General features: G+C 45.4%; 1 protein-coding gene across 1 annotated transcript in view; it reads left to right on the forward strand.

Moving 5' to 3' along the window:
• The window catches only part of FANCI (FA complementation group I), a 24730-nt gene continuing 7357 nt past the window's right edge, over positions 1-17373 (forward strand). The window contains exons 1-27 of the mRNA XM_059482414.1: positions 1-76; positions 992-1293; positions 1375-1447; positions 1589-1655; positions 1758-1779; positions 1995-2108; positions 2514-2670; positions 2749-2806; positions 3236-3277; positions 3543-3666; positions 4583-4668; positions 4833-4965; positions 5177-5269; positions 5765-5901; positions 6689-6869; positions 7452-7539; positions 8686-8816; positions 9461-9531; positions 10425-10539; positions 10927-11049; positions 12140-12208; positions 13260-13361; positions 14174-14356; positions 14451-14572; positions 14964-15128; positions 15379-15558; positions 16824-16987. Of these exons, the coding sequence (XP_059338397.1) occupies positions 1-76; positions 992-1293; positions 1375-1447; positions 1589-1655; positions 1758-1779; positions 1995-2108; positions 2514-2670; positions 2749-2806; positions 3236-3277; positions 3543-3666; positions 4583-4668; positions 4833-4965; positions 5177-5269; positions 5765-5901; positions 6689-6869; positions 7452-7539; positions 8686-8816; positions 9461-9531; positions 10425-10539; positions 10927-11049; positions 12140-12208; positions 13260-13361; positions 14174-14356; positions 14451-14572; positions 14964-15128; positions 15379-15558; positions 16824-16987 (3178 nt within the window). The remainder of the gene's footprint in view (positions 77-991; positions 1294-1374; positions 1448-1588; positions 1656-1757; positions 1780-1994; positions 2109-2513; positions 2671-2748; positions 2807-3235; positions 3278-3542; positions 3667-4582; positions 4669-4832; positions 4966-5176; positions 5270-5764; positions 5902-6688; positions 6870-7451; positions 7540-8685; positions 8817-9460; positions 9532-10424; positions 10540-10926; positions 11050-12139; positions 12209-13259; positions 13362-14173; positions 14357-14450; positions 14573-14963; positions 15129-15378; positions 15559-16823; positions 16988-17373) is intronic.

A 17373-nucleotide genomic window follows, 5' to 3' on the forward strand; every position in this document is an offset into this window, starting at 1 on the left:
ATGGTCATCACAGGTGAAATCGTTTTGCAGACACACGTACAACCTCTGGCATCACAAAGCGAGCGTTTTGTCCTGGGTAAAGGGGTCTCAAGGGGGACCCACCCTGATGTGCTGTGACAGAGCCCTAAGTGCACATCTCCCTTCCAGGTCTGGTTATCCCCCTGCCCACAGCCCCATGTCAAACCCTCAGCACATCAACTCCTGCTCCACGTGAGCACAGGGCTTGTGAAATATCCCACACTGTGCTGGCTTGGGATCCTTTGGCCAAATCCTGCTGCTTAGAGGCAGGCTACACCTCCTGGTACGCTCAAGGCCACCCCGCATGTCCCCGGGAATTAAGGGGTTTACTCAAACGTATCCGAACCCCACGTGGGTGTGTGAAAAATGCCAATCACTTGTTTTTAAAGTTTTAAAAGTTTAATAGTAATTAAATGGTTATAAAAATAGCAATACAATTAGAGTAATAATAACTAGGACAATTTGAATTAGGACAATATGAGACAATAGAAACAAAGAGTTAGGGGCAGTCCAGGTACCTTTTTCTGGGCAGCACAAGCCTGAAAATGACACTCGTTAACAGAGGATTAATCCTTAAAAGCAACAGCCTGTTGTATATTCATACACCTCATATGTGATGCATAAATTCCATTAAAATACAGGATTCTGTCTGGTCAACTTCTTCCTCTGAATGCTGACAGTGCCTTCCAGGCGGGAAGAAGTTCCTTTCTTCTGATAAGACAGCAATAAATTCTTTTTCTCTGAAAGATTCAGGTGTCCTGTGGCCGCCATTTCGCTGCAAGTCCTTTTTTAAAAAAAAGTATCTTACACAGCATAGTGTCTATTTTAACATATTGTTTTTATAGCTGAAAACTATATTTAACACACTGCTTAAGAGAATTAACACAGCATTACTTTCTAACACAATATATATAATATTAATTTTAATATTTGGCGAAAAGCCAATCATAAAATATGCATTTTTCACACCTAGGACGACCCTGCTTGGGCAGGGAGGCCGAACAAGGCGAGCCAGGGCGGACCCACACTGTGACACAGCGACACTCCCCCCGCTGGACTCGAACCCGCGGCCCCACGGGCGGGCAGCGCGCCGGGGGCGGGCGCTGTTCCCCGGGTGACGCGCGGCCACTTCCGGGCGGGAATTTCGGGGCCCGGAGCCGCGGCCCGGCGGTCCCGGTGTTTCCCGATCCCATGGCGCAGCGCATCCTGTCGCTGGCGGCCGAGGAGGGCCCCGAGCGGCTGCAGGAGGCCCTGCAGAGCCTGGCGGAGGGCGAGGTGGGTGCGCGGTGCCCGCGGGCCGGGCGGGAGCGGGGATGCCCCCCAAGCGGGGGCTCACAGCGTCCCCTTGTCTTGCAGCTGGGCGACATGGTGACCAGGCAGGCCCTGAAGGGCAGGGAGACGGCGGCTCTGCTCAGAGGGATCTTCAAAGGTGGGTGATGTGTGGGCTGAGCTCGGGGGGCTGCGGGCCCAGCCTCGGTGGGGGCCGGTGGGTGCAGCACACAGGAAAGTGCTCAGCAGCACAGGGAATTGTCACTTCTGGTAAGAAACCCGCTGGTCAGGGCTGTCACAGGGAAGCACGACATCCAAAATACATGCATAGAGATCGCAAACTGGGCTGGAGTTGTGAAGAGCCCGTGGTAAGTGCGATTTGCTTTTGAGAGCCCTTGCAGGCCAGGGAAGAGCTAATTGCCCCGCTGGTTCTTCTCAAAGTTTTGACATTTCCCGATCTCTGGCTGCAGGCTGAGTGAACCACAGGATGTGGTAATAGGGTGGCCGACTCTTTTGTCCAAGTATCTTGTTTCCTGTTCTCTGGGATTTTTTGTTTATTTTGCCAGATAGGTAAAATAGGAAGTTGCAGCCAGGTGACAGTTTATCCCTGCTGATTTCCTGTCGTTTCACAACATGTTACTTGCATAACTTTTCTCCCCACTCTTTTGTCCCTCTTTTGCTCGCTGTAAGGCTCCCCCTGTTCCCAGAGGAGCGGTGTCCTTAGGAGACTCCAGGTTTACAAGCACTGCGTCCCACTAGTGGAATCAGGGGACCTGCATCTGGGCAAGGTGTCTGAAATCATAGGACTGCTGATGCTGGAGGTAAAGCTCCTTTGGGCTGGCTTTCCTGGGCTCTGCTGAGTATAATTTAATATGTAAATTGAGATACTTCACTAAGCCACTGAGGAAAGTTAGTTGTATCCTTTCCATGGATCTTCCCTGGACTAAATTAGCTTGTATTGCAATTGGCTCTGTGTGTGAACTTGATTATCTTTGGATATTTAATCCTAGGCTCAAAACTCTAAACCTATAATCACATAATCTTGATTTATTGCTCTGTTCTATTAAGAACAATACAAACCAGAGATCTCAGGGCTGAATATTTCTTTAAAGGGAGCATTTCCCTATAAGAAATTCTGTCTTCTGCTGGGTTTTGGTGACAGTTTGGATGTGTATGTGGAATTCTGTGTACTGCCTCAGGCTCTCTCCTGTTGTATGTTCTGCCAGGCCCGCCAGCTGCCAGGCCATGCATTAGCAGAGCTTGCCAGCCTGTTTGTGGATGTCATTAAAGGGGGCAGCCTGACCAATGGGAAATCCTTGGAGCTGTTTTCCACTGTTCTCACAGCCCTGGCCAGTTCAAAGGAGAACTTGGCCTATGGGAAAGGTAATCCCTATCAGCTCCTTCTCTGCAGCTTGTCCTCCCTTCCTCTGCAATCAGCTCCTAAGACTTGTGCTTTTTCAGGTGAACTGAATGGGGAAGAGTTTAAGAAACAGCTGATAAATACCCTCTGCTCCAGCAAGTATGTATGTCTGGCAGGTCTTGATTTCATGGCAAAATATTGTGTTTCACATTGTGCTTGGAAAAAGGCATCACCATGGACTGTGTGTCCTTTCATCCTTGAATCTGTGCCCTCTGTGACAGTGTCTTCTCCAGCTGGGAAAGCAAGGGAGCAGCCTGTTCCCAGAGCTTGTGAGACTCCTGCATGAACTGGTCTCAGGAAGTGCTTGTTTTTATTCCTTTTCTGTTATTAAGGGGGCTGGGGCAGTTCAGAACTCTGGAAATGTGGGTGGTTGGATTGGTGCTGATGATTCCTGGTGGAAATCTGCCTTCTAATTTTTGTATTAGAATGTAACAGGAAAGTGGTGCCATTGAATAATTGTGTAGGAGGGGAGAGCTAAATGATAGTCCAGTTTGCTCTCAATCTTCCAACATATCTTTGTTTTGCCAGGTGGGATTCTCGGTGTGTAATACATCTTGCCAACATGTTCAGGTAATTCTTTTTCTCTTCAACATCAACTTGTGCCATGGTTCTGTCTGTGTCCTATTTCATAAGCAGTTTGGGGCAAGTACAAATAGGAGCTCTGACCATGCCAGGCAAAGCACCATGGATGGTTGGTCAGGGTTGGTCAGTGAGCATCCACACCACATTTGGATGCAAAACACATCTGGGCATGGCATCGTGGTTTTTATTCCATGTGTGTGTGAGTCTTGGCAAATAAATTTATGAAAAAAAAAAAAAATCTTTGATTCAACAGGGATATTCCACTATCAGGAGAGGAGCTGCAGTTTGTGGTGGAAAAGGTCCTTAGGATGTTCTCCAAATTAGACCTGCAGGAAATTCCCCCTCTGGTTTATCAGCTGCTGCTGCTTTCTGCAAAGGTAAAAGCTCATGGGAGCTGGATTTCCCTCAGGTTTAGTCTAACAGAAAGAAAATGTCCAGAGTGATCTGTAGTCTGGATTTTGGCAGGGATTCTGATTGTTCCCATGCTGTAGGGACACTACAGAACATCAGTTAGGTTTTGTTTCCTCTAACTCCCTCTAGCCTGAAGAAATTGACTGCTCAGAGAAAGATGGGATCTTGGTCTTCTTTGTGGGAAAAGAAGCAAACCTTTGGGAAATAAGGGATGAGCACAGAGCTAGCAGACAGCAGAGAGGATTGGTTTATTTTTAGTGTAGTTTTGCTCACTCTCTGTGATCTGCATGATACAGTAATAGCTCATGCACTGTGATTGTCTGCTGGGCTGTAGTCTGACTTGTACTGGGAATGTGTCATCTCCTGTGCTCTTCTCCAGAGCAGAGACTGCCAGGGACATCTCTGCACTTTGACAGGGTGATATGGCTCTTTTCCTTGCTTTATTTGTGACCAAGTCAATGCCAAAATGATCCAAAGACAAATTTTATGTATGTTATAGAGGGTCATTTGGGTCCACTGGCCAAAATGTATTGTTAGATTTAAAGTTAGGAATTTGAAAGCCTTCCCAATTGATTAAAGCATAAAGGATCCTTTCTAATTAATAACAACTTAAAAAAAAAAGAAAAAAAGACAATCAGAATGCCTGAGAGCTTGAGTTTCTTCCAGCTATTCTATAATGCAGTCAAAAGAAATAAGTGCAGTCAAAAGAAATATGAAAACTGGAAATCTGGAAATGAGCCATAGAGGAGTGCTCACCTGCCTTAGCAATTTATGGAGGGAAATGAAGGATACCCTGAGATTTGTGATAGGTGTGGGAATTGAGTATTGTTCTCTGGGGTACTGCAGGCCCTGCAATGCTTATTGTAGTGTCCTGCCTTGCAGGGCAGTAAGAAGACTGTTTTGGAAGGAATCATCAGTTTTTTCAATCAGCTGGATAAGAGACAGAAGGAAGAACAGAGGGTTCCAGAGTAAGTTCTTGCTCTGTCACCCCTCTTTTTACTGCCTGGGTATTTGTAGTCACACTGCTCCTGCCCAGGGCTCCTTGAATTTGAACACTTAAACCTTGTACCAGAACATCCTGCTTAATCATAAGGAATAATTTCTGGCTGTTATTTTCTGGTAAAACTTACAGGTCAGTGGACCTTGAGGTGGCCACAACGCCCCTGGACCAGCTCCGCCACGTGGAAGGCACCGTTATCCTCCACATTGTTTCTGTCATCAACCTGGACCAGGACCTGGGTGAGGAGCTAATTAAACATCTGAAGGTATGGCAAAGATGGAGCAGCCACTGTTCTGGTTTAAAAACTTAATTTATTATCTGGACAAGGGATTTAATAATTTTTATGATTGCAGTCATGTTCTCTTTAGCGAGTGCTGTGATATCTTTGAAGAGACGTGTGCCTGATGGCTGCCTGAATTTCCAGGGTGTTTCAGTAAAGATAACAAGTTTTCTCACTGCTCCTTGCTGTTTCCCAGACTGAGCAACAGAAGGACCCTGGTAGAGCCCTGTGTCCCTTCAGTGTGGCTCTTCTGCTGTCAGTTGCTGTAAAACACAGACTGCAAGAGCAGGTATGTGCTTGATAAGCTTGCAGAGGGCTTCCATGGGGATGCACTCTGCACTCCCTGTCAAGGAAAGGAAGCATGGTTAGGTCAGAGTCCCATCAGAATTAGGCTTAAAATGGTTTCAGGATGCTCATGGGTAGGCAATTAGATCACTGGTATGCTGTACTTTACTGAACACTGTAAAAGACCCCAGAGCAATATCATAATTTTCCAGAGCAGTGATTCCTGTGGGTTGGTATTGTAGGATGAGAAGAAAAGCAGTCTATTTTTCTAATGTTTTGGCTCTGTGGTGGCCACATGAAGAGCATCTGGCAGCAAGTCACCCTCCTTGAGGCACTTAATGAGACTGGTGTATTTGTCCTGACAAAGAAATGAGTTAAGATTTTTGGCAGGCTGTAGTGGAACTTGTGTCTGGCTGGTGCTCTTACTGGAACATACCCAAGACTATACAGGTCCCATTTCAAAGATCATTTCCTCACACGTAATGATTTTATGTTCCAGATATTTGATTTCTTGAAAACATCAATCACAAGAAGCTGCAAGGACCTGCAGTTCCTTCAGGCCTCCAAGTTTCTGCAGGATTTGTTTCCTCAACAATATGATATAACTGCTGTCATTCTGGAAGTGGTGAAAAATAGGTGAGTTGTGCTGCCACGTGCTGCAGAACATTCAATGGGCTTTAGAAGTGGGGAGAGTTTCAGCTTTGTTAAAACACTCTGGGGTGCTAAATACTTCTGACCATGTGCTGGTAGGGATCAGTGTCAAAATCCAAAGGTTTTATCCCAGTTTTATATTAGCAAATTAAAAAAAACAACAACAACATAAGGCCTGTATAAATCCACTCCTTCTACCTCAAATCTCAGGCTCTGGTGGTACAAAGGACTAAACTGATCAGGGCCTAATCTGCAGTGTGAGTCATGCTGCTGGCTGTAGTTTGTGTTCTGATCAAGGGATGAGGAGTAGGTTCACTGTTTAATCTGGTTTACTGGTTAGTCCTTTAAACATCCTGTGGGATAGCTCTGGTCTGTCACCACTTGTCCTTTAGTTTGATGGGAGGCATTCCTCTTCTCTTTTTGTCCAACTTCAAGTTCTTGACATCAGTAGGGTACCTGTGCATCCCACCTGTAGCCGGCTGTTATGTTCAGGTCAGACCTGAGGGCACATCATTCCCAATGGTGAGGAAGCCTTTGGGCTGGAAAGGAATTCTGATGGAGAACCAAGACTGCAGAGAGGTGCTGAGCACCTGTCCCTCAGCCTAAGGACACTCACAGGCTTGTGAGGGCTGTTATCTTCCCTGCTGTCATCAAGTGTCTCTCACTGCTGCTTTGGACCCTGGAATGACTGCAGAAGATTTTACCTCAGCTCTAATCCAAACTTTCTATGACTAAGTTGTTTCTTTCCTCATCTATTTCATGTTTTCCTCAGTGCATTTGGTTGGGACCATGTTACTCAAGGCCTGGTGGATCTTGGCTTCAGCCTAATGGAATCCTATGAACCAAAAAAGCCCTTTGGAGGAAAAGCTGCTGATAACAGTTATGGCCTTTCAAAAATGCCAGCCCAGCAGGCTTGCAGACTGGGAGCAAGTATCCTGCTGGAAACGTTTAAGGTAATGTAGGTTTTGGAGAAGGTTTTTTTGGTGGGAGGAAAACAACTCTGTTCTTATGCTGTCCTGGTAAATGGTATCAAAACCTTGCCTGCTATATCCATTGTGAGTGTTTTGCAAACAATACTAGATTTTGTCTCCTATTTGACCCTTTCCAGCCATCCTCATGAAGACCTAATTCTAATCTGTTCCAGCTGTCATGATACTTGTGTAATCCCTATTATTCTAAACTGCATTACAGTTTCCAAGAAATTGCAGAGGTAGAGAAATTCAGAGGTACAAATAAAATCTGACAAGGTGGGATTGAAATCCATTCATCTTGACCAAACTGGTAAATTTTGATCCCATAGATGATTGGAACCATTATGTTCTGAGTGTACTGTGTGTGCCTTGATGTGCTGGTTCTGATTGTCCTGGGATGAAATCTGAATCAATCTGTGTGAATTTAGCTGAAAGGGGATTTCTGGTGACCATCCTTGCTTACCTCTCAGATCTGGATTTGCTTTGTACTGTACAATGCCTGTGATGTGAAGTACAGGAATATCTTAAGGTTTTGATTTTTATTTATTGTTCTTCTTCATTCAGGTTCATGAGCCCATCAGAAGTGATATTCTTGAGCAGGTCCTGAACAGAGTCCTCACAAAAGCAGCATCTCCTGTCAGCCACTTCATAGGTAACAGAAAAGAGAGAGAAATGTGCTCTGCTCTGTGGACAGTCACAACATAGCTCCTCAAAACTCATTATAGAATCACAAAACTGGGTTTGGGTTGGATGGGACCTTTGAAGGTCATCTAGTCCACTGCCTTGTAATGAGCATGGAGATCTTCCACTAGACCAGGTTACTCAGAGCCTCACCCAACCTAACCTTGAATGTTTCCAGGGATGGGACATCCACCACCTCTCTGGGCAACCTGTGCTAATGTTTCACCACCTTCACTGTAAAAAATTTCTTATTTATATCCACTTTGAATCTACCTTCTTTTAGTTTAAAACTATTATATCTATTCTTATCACAAAGTTACTCATAAAAAGTCTGTCCCCATCTTATAAAGCCCATTTGTGTACCAAAAGGCTACAACAAGGTCTCCCCAAAGTTGACTTCTCCAGGCTGACCAACCCCAATTCTCAGCCCATCTCAATAGCAGAGGTGCTTCAGCCCTCTGAGCATTTTTGTGTCCCTCTGGACCTGCTCCAGCAGGTCTCTGTCCTGCTTGTGCTGAGAACCCCAGAGCTGGACACAGTGCTCCAAGGAGGCTCTCACCAAAGTGGAATAGGGAGGAGAATTCCCTCCCTCAGCCTGCTGGCCAAGCTGCTTTTGATGCAGCCCAGGATGTGATTTGGTTTCTGAAGCACCTGCTGAAGTGACCTGAAGCCAAGAAAATCAGTTGTTCCTACTCCTCTGACTGAGGTATCAGCTGCATCAGATTGCCTTGTATTCATCACAGGTGAAAAATATGTTTGCAGGCAGTTGCCATGGAACAGCTGACGCACAAAAAATCAGAATCATCAGTCAGTTGCCTGTTCCACGTTCCCAGCCTTGCCTTCTCGTCCTTGGGCTTGGGAGCCACTGGGCTGCTGGGATGTCAGTGCTGCAGCCTCTTCCCTTGCATCTCAGTGCCCTCTGGTGGGTGAGGCCCTTCAGCTGGGCTGGGAGCGTTTTTAGTGCTTGTTGTCTGCAGCAGACTCAGTTTGTCAGTGACCTCTGTGTGCCATGGAAGGTCTTTGATTAGTCTGTAATTGTTAGCTCTACAGACATCTTCTGCTCAGGCTTTTCTGGCCCCTTGGCATCAGCTGTTCTTTTTGTCCTTTTATTTTTCAGACTTGCTGTCCAACATTGTTGTGTCTGCTCCTCTCGTGCTTCAGACTTCATCCTCCAAAGTCACAGAGACCTTTGACAATTTGTCCTTTCTGCCCATTGACACAGTGCAAGGCCTTCTCCGGGCAGTACAGGTAAAACTTTGCATTTCTCCATGGATCTCCTTGCTCCTTCAGTTCCAGTGACAGTTCTGGAATTACATGCATGATCTGATAACCCTCATGAAATCAGCCTTCATTCTCTGCTGTGGGTTGTTTGGTGTAGCATGGAACTGTTCTTCAAGCATGGATTTGCATGTGCCCTCTGGCAAAAAGCATATGGCATGGTCTGGCACAGGACCAAAACTGCTCTGTGCTGACCTTTCATCTGGAAGATGCCCAGATGCTGCACCCTGTAGAAAACTAAGTCCACAGTGTGTAGCTGAACAGCTGTAGCTGTCACATTGATTTTTCTCCTTCCAAGCTCTATATCAGTGTTCCTCTTTGCCTGGGCTGAGATACTGTCCTGGTGGTTTAACTTTCACCTGTTTTGTCCAACCTGCGGATAACAGTTATTTTCCTAAGCCCTTGCACTGTGTCCTCACTGACCTGCTAAGGTGTCTCACTGCCACAGCTCTATGGGTTTTCTTGTCTATTTTAAAATGTTTTGGTCTTCCTACTGTACTGATGACAGTACTGGAAATGCAGGGCCAGATGGGCCTGAGGAAGATGAGCTCATATGCCCCAAGGGCTTGGCATGCCTTAGTGCTTTTCTCTCCAAAGGTTATTTTCCTTTCCAGCCTCTGCTCAAAGTCAGCATGTCAGTGAGGGACTCCCTGATCCTTGTTCTCCAAAAAGCTATCTTTTCCAGGTAAGCTGGGGAGAGGATTCTTTGAAAAAAATTCTACAATTCATTTATGGTTTTGGAGCAGAAGTATTTTTTATTTTGAGCTAAGTGTCTTCTTATAATGTTCTTCCCATAACTGGATAGTGACATCTCCTGTCCCTTTAGGCTGAAATTGTGGTACAGTCACAGCTCCACTGAATGGTAACAAAAATCCCAATCCCCATCTGAATGAATGGGCTTTGCAAGTTCAGAAAGCTGTTGGGAACTCCAAATACATAGGCAAAATTAAAACCAATTCCAACATGTGTCTAACACAGCTAAATACATCCAGGGAGGGTCTGGGAGGAGCCACTGATCAAAATGCTGAGCTGCCACCTTCCCTCTGATCTCTTACAAAGTGTTGTCTTGGTCATGCTTGGAGCAAACCCTCCTGCTGTGGCTGTGGACTGGATTTTGTTGGCCACTGTCTGCCTGGTTATGAATGTAGAATTCAGAATTTAGGATTATTTTTCAAAGCAAGGGACTTGGTCTTGGGAAAGACTTGATGTTTCTGTGAGTAAAGCAAACCACCAGGTTTTTATTAAGAATTTTCCAACTCTGAGGTCTGTGATACTCTCCCAGCTTTCAAGGGATATTTAATACTTGGGTCTTGGCCTGGGCTTTTCCTGAATGTGAGCATTGTAAGACAGAAAGGAGTTTGAATATTTTGAGAGTGTAGAGCAGAGGGAGTTTTCAGCAAACTGCCCAGCTTTGACTGTTTGGGACTGCACTGCCGTTTTGGGAAATACAGTTGTACAGGGCCCAGTCACTCTGTATTTGTGGCCTTTTTTTCATTGCTGAGTTGATATTTTATGTGCTTCTGAGCTTCTTGCTTCCACATTTCCTTACATAACCCTCTTTCCTGTCCCAATTCCCAGGCAGCTCGATGCTCGTAAAGCTGCAGTCGCTGGTTTTTTGCTCCTGTTAAGAAATTTTAAGGTTCTGGGCAGCTTGTCCTCTTCCCAGTGCAGCCAGGCCATTAGTGCCACTCAGGTGAGTGCTGTTCTGCAGTCCCATGTGAGACAGTCTGTCTAATAGCCACTGTTTGAAACAACTCAAAAGGGAAGTGTTGCCCCAGAATGGAAATACAGCTTTAGTGAGGATTACTGCTGGAAATCCAGCAAGAATTTCCTTCCTGTAAGGAAAGCTTTAGGAAGTGCAATGTGCAAAGAGAAGCTGGCCTAGAGATGTTGCTTCTCAGAGCCATTCTCTCTCACAGCACCAGTGCTCTGGGGAGCATTCCCACTGCTCTATGGCAGTGATGAGGAGCCTGGCAGCACAAGGACTATCTCAGTGATTGTTCAGGGGCCAGACCCTTATCACCTTGCTCCTGTGTTGTGATACTGTAACCAGTATAACGTGACTAATGTTCCTTCTCAGGTCCAGGCAGATGTTCATGCCTGCTATAATTCTGCAGCTAATGAGGCCTTCTGCCTAGAAATCCTGGGCAGCCTGAGGCGATGTTTGAGCCAGCAAGCAGACGTTCGACTCATGTTATATGAGGTAAACATGGTTTCTTCTGTCTCTTAAACAGCCACAAGCTCTTCTGTGGTCTGATTCTTCTCTAGCCTCAGGTAAATAGCAGCCATGTTACTGTGAAAAACAGGCTTTCAGCTCAGTTTTGTTCTTCATGGGACATATGTAACATGTTTTCACTCCTTCTGTTGCTGATTTTTTGACCGTTATGCACCCAAAGACACGTTGATGTATCTTCTTCAGCTCATGCATTGTTTAAGAGCAAAAATATGTTAAAGTCTGTCTTGCTGTGGTAGGGCCTAGGGAATGGGAAGGATGTTTGATGCCCTGTGAGGAGGAGTGGTATAACAGGTGCTGGGTAGATGTGGGGCTGTTGAGAGTAAATTATGGGCTCCAAAGAAAACCCTGTCTGGAGAGTATGGAGAAACTTCCTTAGAGACTGCATCAGGGATGTGTCTTTTCTCCTTTTCCTTTCCAAGTTTCTATAAAATCTTGGCTGTCCTTAGGTCTGTTGTGATAGGCCTGTTATAAAGGGCCATTTTTGGGTGGATATCTTGGGTTGTGTTATAACCATGGGGTATCACCTTGAGGAAAAAAACCCTGTACCAGTCAGAGAGGTTTTGTTTTCTTCTTATCTTGGGTTGGATTGACCTTTGATGAGCTGCAAGTTCTGGGTGTATTCATCACTGTTGCTAGAAAACTTGTGCTTGCTTTATCCATCCACTGAGTTTTCTCAGTCTGCAGGATCTGTTGCCTCCTACAGTTTCCCCACTGGCTTGTTTTGCCTTTGAAGCAGGGTTTCACAGTTTGAAGTTGGATCCTGTGCTCGTGTTAAATAGCAGTGAAAGTCACTCTGGGCTTGATGCCACTGCTGCTAGGGAGATACAGCTTGTGAGAGGGCCCCTGTGAGGAAATTCATACTTTTTCTGATTCATACCTTCTTTCTGTGGTGCCTTTGCTTTGCCAGGTATGGAGTTTTGCACTGAGCACATTGTTACTTCCTCATGGTTCCTTGCGGTGCCAGAGTGTCGTGGCAGTCTGATGACGCCAGGTTCTTATGCCTGTGGTTCATTTTCTCTGCTGTGTCAGCCAACTTGTCCTTCCTTCCTGTCTCCAGGGTTTTTATGATGTCCTTCGCAGGAACTCCCAGCTGGCCAGCTCTATAATGGAAACACTTTTGTCCCAGGTAAAGTCCTGCTCCGTGGTGAGGCTGCAGAATTCTGCACTTCGACCAAAATGGCAAACAATTCAGGTTAAATATTGGGGAAATTGTTTTTCCTCACAGTGGAAGCATGTTTGGGTGCTGTGACATTTCCCTAAGGAGGTGTTCAAACCCCTGCTACACTGAGAGAGCAGACTGGGTAAACATCTGGAGACAAATTTCCTGCCATCGGGTTGGAAGAGGAAGGATCTCTTGGAGCTCTTTCCAACCCTTCAGTTCTTAGGTGCTGTGGAAAATGTGAGCCCAGAGAAGTTCTTTGTGCTCTCCCTGTTCCTTAGCAGTGCACAGCAGTTACCCTCCCATAGTTCCCCAAGGATATGTGCTGACACAGTAATTATTGTTGCTGTCTTCCCATCGGGAGAATACCCAAGTCCATGTAGGATCTGGGAGGATTAACTCATCCCCCAGCAGTGTTGCTCATGGCAACAAGACAATCACATTTCCTCAATCCATTGGACAGGCTGTGCTTTCTTTGAGACAAGTAATTTTCTTCCCTTTAATCATCCAAAGAGTTCATGCTGACTAATTCCAGCTTTCCCATGACAGTATAGGGTCTGGGAAAAGAACATGAACGGAGCCAAGACAGCTTTTGGGTAACAGAGGGCACTTAATAGTAAGTTGGTGTAAAGGTGTAAAATTTTATAGCATCAGTCTGTATCTATAACTTTCTATAGCAGCAGCAGCTATTGATCCTCACTGTTTAAAGGAGGGATAACACTGCAGGTGGGGTGCAAGTGATGTCACTTGTTGAGGCAACAGAACAGCAAGTGGTCAGCTAATCTTGTTTTAGGGCACTGACGTGTCCTGGCTGAGCTACAGGAGCAACTTAAGAAGGGATTTTAATCACCAGTAGAGGAGATGACATGGCTCATGTACTTGTACAGTCCCCTTATCACAGTGCCAGGTTTTGCTCTCTATAATGGGGTACAAAGATGATTGTGCTCTGTTTTCAAACATCTTAAGAGGCTCAGTTACCAAGTAACTGGTTATTTTTATTTCTTGTTTTCTGTGACAGATAAAGCAATATTACCTGCCCCAGCCAGACCTCCTGCCTCCACTCAAACTGGAGGGATGTATTATGGCTCAGGGAGATCAAATCTTTCTGCAAGAACCACTGGTAAGAGCTATATTGGTTGGCCACAGCTGCAAGCTCATCTGTTACTAGCATTTTAGTTGTCCTACATGAGCTGAATACCTTGTGCTTCTTCAGCCTCTTCTAGCCTGGAGCAATTTTTTTAATAGCAACAGAGCTGGGCATCTCACCCCTGCCTCAGGCTATTTATTTGAGCTCCCCAAGCATAGTGGTTGTGGGGACCTGTGTGAAAAATGCTCTAGGAATAGTGTTCTTCTGTTATCCTCCACTGAGTTCACCCTACGGGGTTTTTTCCCTCCTTTAACTTAATTCCACATAAAATAGTTGTGCAGTGTGTATGTGTGTGTAGCAGGGGGAAGAATTTGTCCTTTGGTTTTGCTCCTTTGAAATTGTTGGAGATGAAACCTCAATGATTTGTTGGATTTCCAAGGGAACAAATTCAAATTAATCATTTTGTTTTCCCCTAAGGAAGCTTGTGTGCAGTAGCACACCCAGGAAGGGCACAGACACTTCAGCTAGAGTGAGAGTCCCTTTGGAAATTCCCTTCTCCTTCAGTGCCTGTGGTGGCTGGGTGGAGAGAGCAGTGAGAGTTAATTCTTTACGTCCCAGCTAGAAAAGCTCAGGCACAGAGCACTGTCTGAAGCTGGAACTGAGCAGTTTTGTGTGAGATTACTGATCCCCTCAGTTTGGGAATCAGGCATATCTTCAAGGCTCAAGGCAGTTGCAAAGGCAGCCACAACTCCTTACATCCCACCAGAACAGTCTGGCCCCTGTCCCCTGCTGCCAGTGACCTCCACCTCAGAGGCTGAGTGTGACTGTGTGGCTGCTTCCTGCAGGCCCACCTGCTCTGCTGCATCCAGCACTGCCTTGCCTGGTACAAGAGCACTGTGCATCTGTGCCAAGGAGCTGAAGATGACGAGGAGGAGGAGGAGGGTGTGGGATTTGAGCAAAACTTTGAAGAGATGTTAGAATCTGTCACACGACGAATGATCAAGAGCGAGTTGGAAGACTTTGAACTGGTAAATCAGATTTTCAGTTTGACTCAGTGGGAGAAGATGCCGAGTTCTTGTCAGTTTTTGAAAAGATTTTTCACTTGTTTCTTTTACCTCTCAGGATAAATCAGCAGATTTTTCGCTGTCTTCTGGTGTTGGTGTGAAAAACAACATCTATGCCATTCAGGTGATGGGAATTTGTGAGGTTCTGATTGAATACAATTTCAACATTGGGAATTTCAGGTAAAACATTAAATGTTGCCCTATAGCAGTAGCTGTGCTATTATTTGCCCAGCTCTTTGGAGTACAGCCCCATTGCAGGCACAGGATGGTAGTGCCAGCACAGAATCAGTGATCTGAGCGTGAGTGCCTCGTGGCACAGCCACTCACAGAGCCTTGGGTAGTGTTTTCCTTTGGAATGTCATGTGCTGTGGGAGATGGGATCTGACATTTTGTAGAATTGCAGGCTGAGGAGGATTGGGTGAGGTATACACTGTTATGGAGGCAGGGAGATGTAACAGGTTTCATCATTTAGGCAGCATCATTGTGTAATTTGGCAGCTGAAGCTTCAAATGAGAAACTCCAAGAATGTATTTTCTCCATTAATACTTTCTACAATACTATTTTATTGCAGTAAGAACAAGTTTGAGGATGTCCTAGGCCTGTTTACATGTTACAACAAACTCTCTGAAATCCTGAAGGAGAAAGCTGGAAAGAACAAATCTGCCTTGAGCAACAAAACAGCACGGAGCTTCCTGTCCATGGGTTTTGTATCTACTCTGCTCACAGCTCTGTTCAGGTGAGAAGGTGTCCAGTCCTCTGTGGAGCAGAGCCAGACATCAATTCAAACCATGTGTTATTGTGCTTGGAAAGGCTGGTGCACCTCTTATCCTCTGAGTGTTCACTACAAGCTACCAAAACAACGGGTCTTTTCCACCCTCAGTTCAGCCAGAGCTTTTATTTGCAAATGCATATTAAGTTTGGGATTTCAGGGAATTCCTGAGCTTCCTGAGTGCATCCCCGGTTGTCTGAGAGTTGTGGTCCTGCAGGGACAATGCCCAGAGCCACGAGGAGAGCCTGGCTGTGCTGCGCTCCAGCACGGAGTTCCTGCGCTACGCCGTCAGCGTCGCTCTGCAGAAGGTGCAGCAGCTGGAGGAGACGGGACAGACGGATGGACCAGACGGACAGAATCCTGAGAAGATGTTCCAGAACCTCTGCAAAATCACGCAGTGAGTCAGTGTGGCACGTGGAGACATCAGCAATGCATTTGGGGGATTTTTATTCTCATTCTTCTTTGGAAGAAGAATGCAGTCCATAACTGTTTCATGCTGTTGCTGTTGCTGGGTTGGGGTCAGTGCCTTTCTGTGCTCCTGAGAAATCAAGTGGAGGCATTACAGTTTCTGTGCCATAGTGAGTGATACAGCTTTAATAACTTGGCCTGGAAGAACCAAATGCCATCAAACATTTTCAGCTTCTTTCTGACTTCTTGTTCATCACTCTTTGTCACAGAGAAGGTAAGATGATTACAGGCTAGATTCTTGAGGCCTCTGGAATGCAGCAAAGTTAAAATTCACTTCAAGCTACAGAACAAAACAGATGTGTGAGGGACACAAGCTTTAGAAATCATTTGTTTAGGACTTCTGCAAGATGCTTGAAGACATTCATGCATCTAATCCTTTGGAAATCCAAGAATGTGAACCATGTAAATGTCTTTTGGAATCTAGGTCATATCTGCATGGGGTCTTTTCAGAGCCCAGTCAGCAGAGAGCACAAAATGCAAATTACCCCTGCCATGCATAATGCCGGTTTTGTGTCTCACCCCAAATAATAGAGGCTATTTTTGTTGCAGTCATTAGGACTACATGTGAGCTACATGTTTTGCGTGATTGGACATTGAAACAGAATAAGATCATCTGTGCAGGCAACAGAACTAATGAGAAGAAAGGAGAGGGAACAAAAAAGGGAAGAAGTGGGGTTAGGGAAGCAGGAAAATGATGTTTGCCTACAAATAGAAAAGTCTTCTTTGGGCCAAACAATTTTGCTTTCCTCACAGATTTTTACTTTGCTTTGCCTGCCTTTACCTTTCTGATTTTATTTATAGAGAGCCCCGTAGTGAATTCTGACATTTCACAGAACTAAACTGCCATGAATAAAGCTCTTTTTGTCACTGGTGGATTTGACACCAGTGGTCAGGGTAGTCTGAGAAAAAGAGAAAACAGGGTGGAAGAAATGAGTGTAAAAAGATGGACTTGAAATGGGATTGGAAGGTCCCTTGGCACCTGGAAAGAATTAAATTATTTAGCTGTGCAGGAAAAATGCAGTAGCTGTTTTGCTGACATTGAAATAAAATCTTTTTAAAAAAGATCTCTTCTCCACCATTTTCTGTAGGTAAAAGACCTTCCAGTTATATTAAAAATGGGATCCTAAGAGTAGATCTAGTTCTTGACCTATGCAGCCAGCTTTACTGCAGTAAATCTCATCTGCCATCCCACAGGGTTCTGCTTTGGAGGTACACTTCAATTCCCACCGTTGTTGAGGAATCAGGGAAGAAGAAAGGCAAAAGCATCTCACTTCTGTGCTTGGAAGGTTTGCTGCGGATCTTCAACACGGTGCAGCAGCTGTACTCTGCCAAGATCCCCCAGTTCCTGCAAGCCCTGGGTAGGCACATGGCACCATTCTGCTCTGCTTTCTACCCTCCAGGTTCCAGCCCATGTGTGGGCAGATCCCTTTATCCATAACCAGGGAGAGATGGGTCTGGTTCTTGTTTCTCAGCAACAAGGTGGGCTTAGTAGCATAGATTTTCACACCAGAGACAGGTTCTAGAGATATATTCTACCTGCCTTTATAGAGCTCTCAGTCTGTCAGCAGAGGATAGCTGGGGTCTGACACAGCATTCATCTGTTTGAAGTTTGCCTTTAACATGTTTTTCAGCTCACCGTGGTTCTGCAGTCTGTATTCCTCCTCTAGCTGTGAGCAGTCTTTCCCACTTTTGGAAATAAATCCTGTATTCTGCTCTTGGCATTTAGCTTTTTTTCTGCACCTTT

This window comes from Ammospiza nelsoni, chromosome 14 (genome assembly GCF_027579445.1).
Source record: "Ammospiza nelsoni isolate bAmmNel1 chromosome 14, bAmmNel1.pri, whole genome shotgun sequence".
In the NCBI taxonomy this organism is placed as follows: domain Eukaryota; kingdom Metazoa; phylum Chordata; class Aves; order Passeriformes; family Passerellidae; genus Ammospiza; species Ammospiza nelsoni.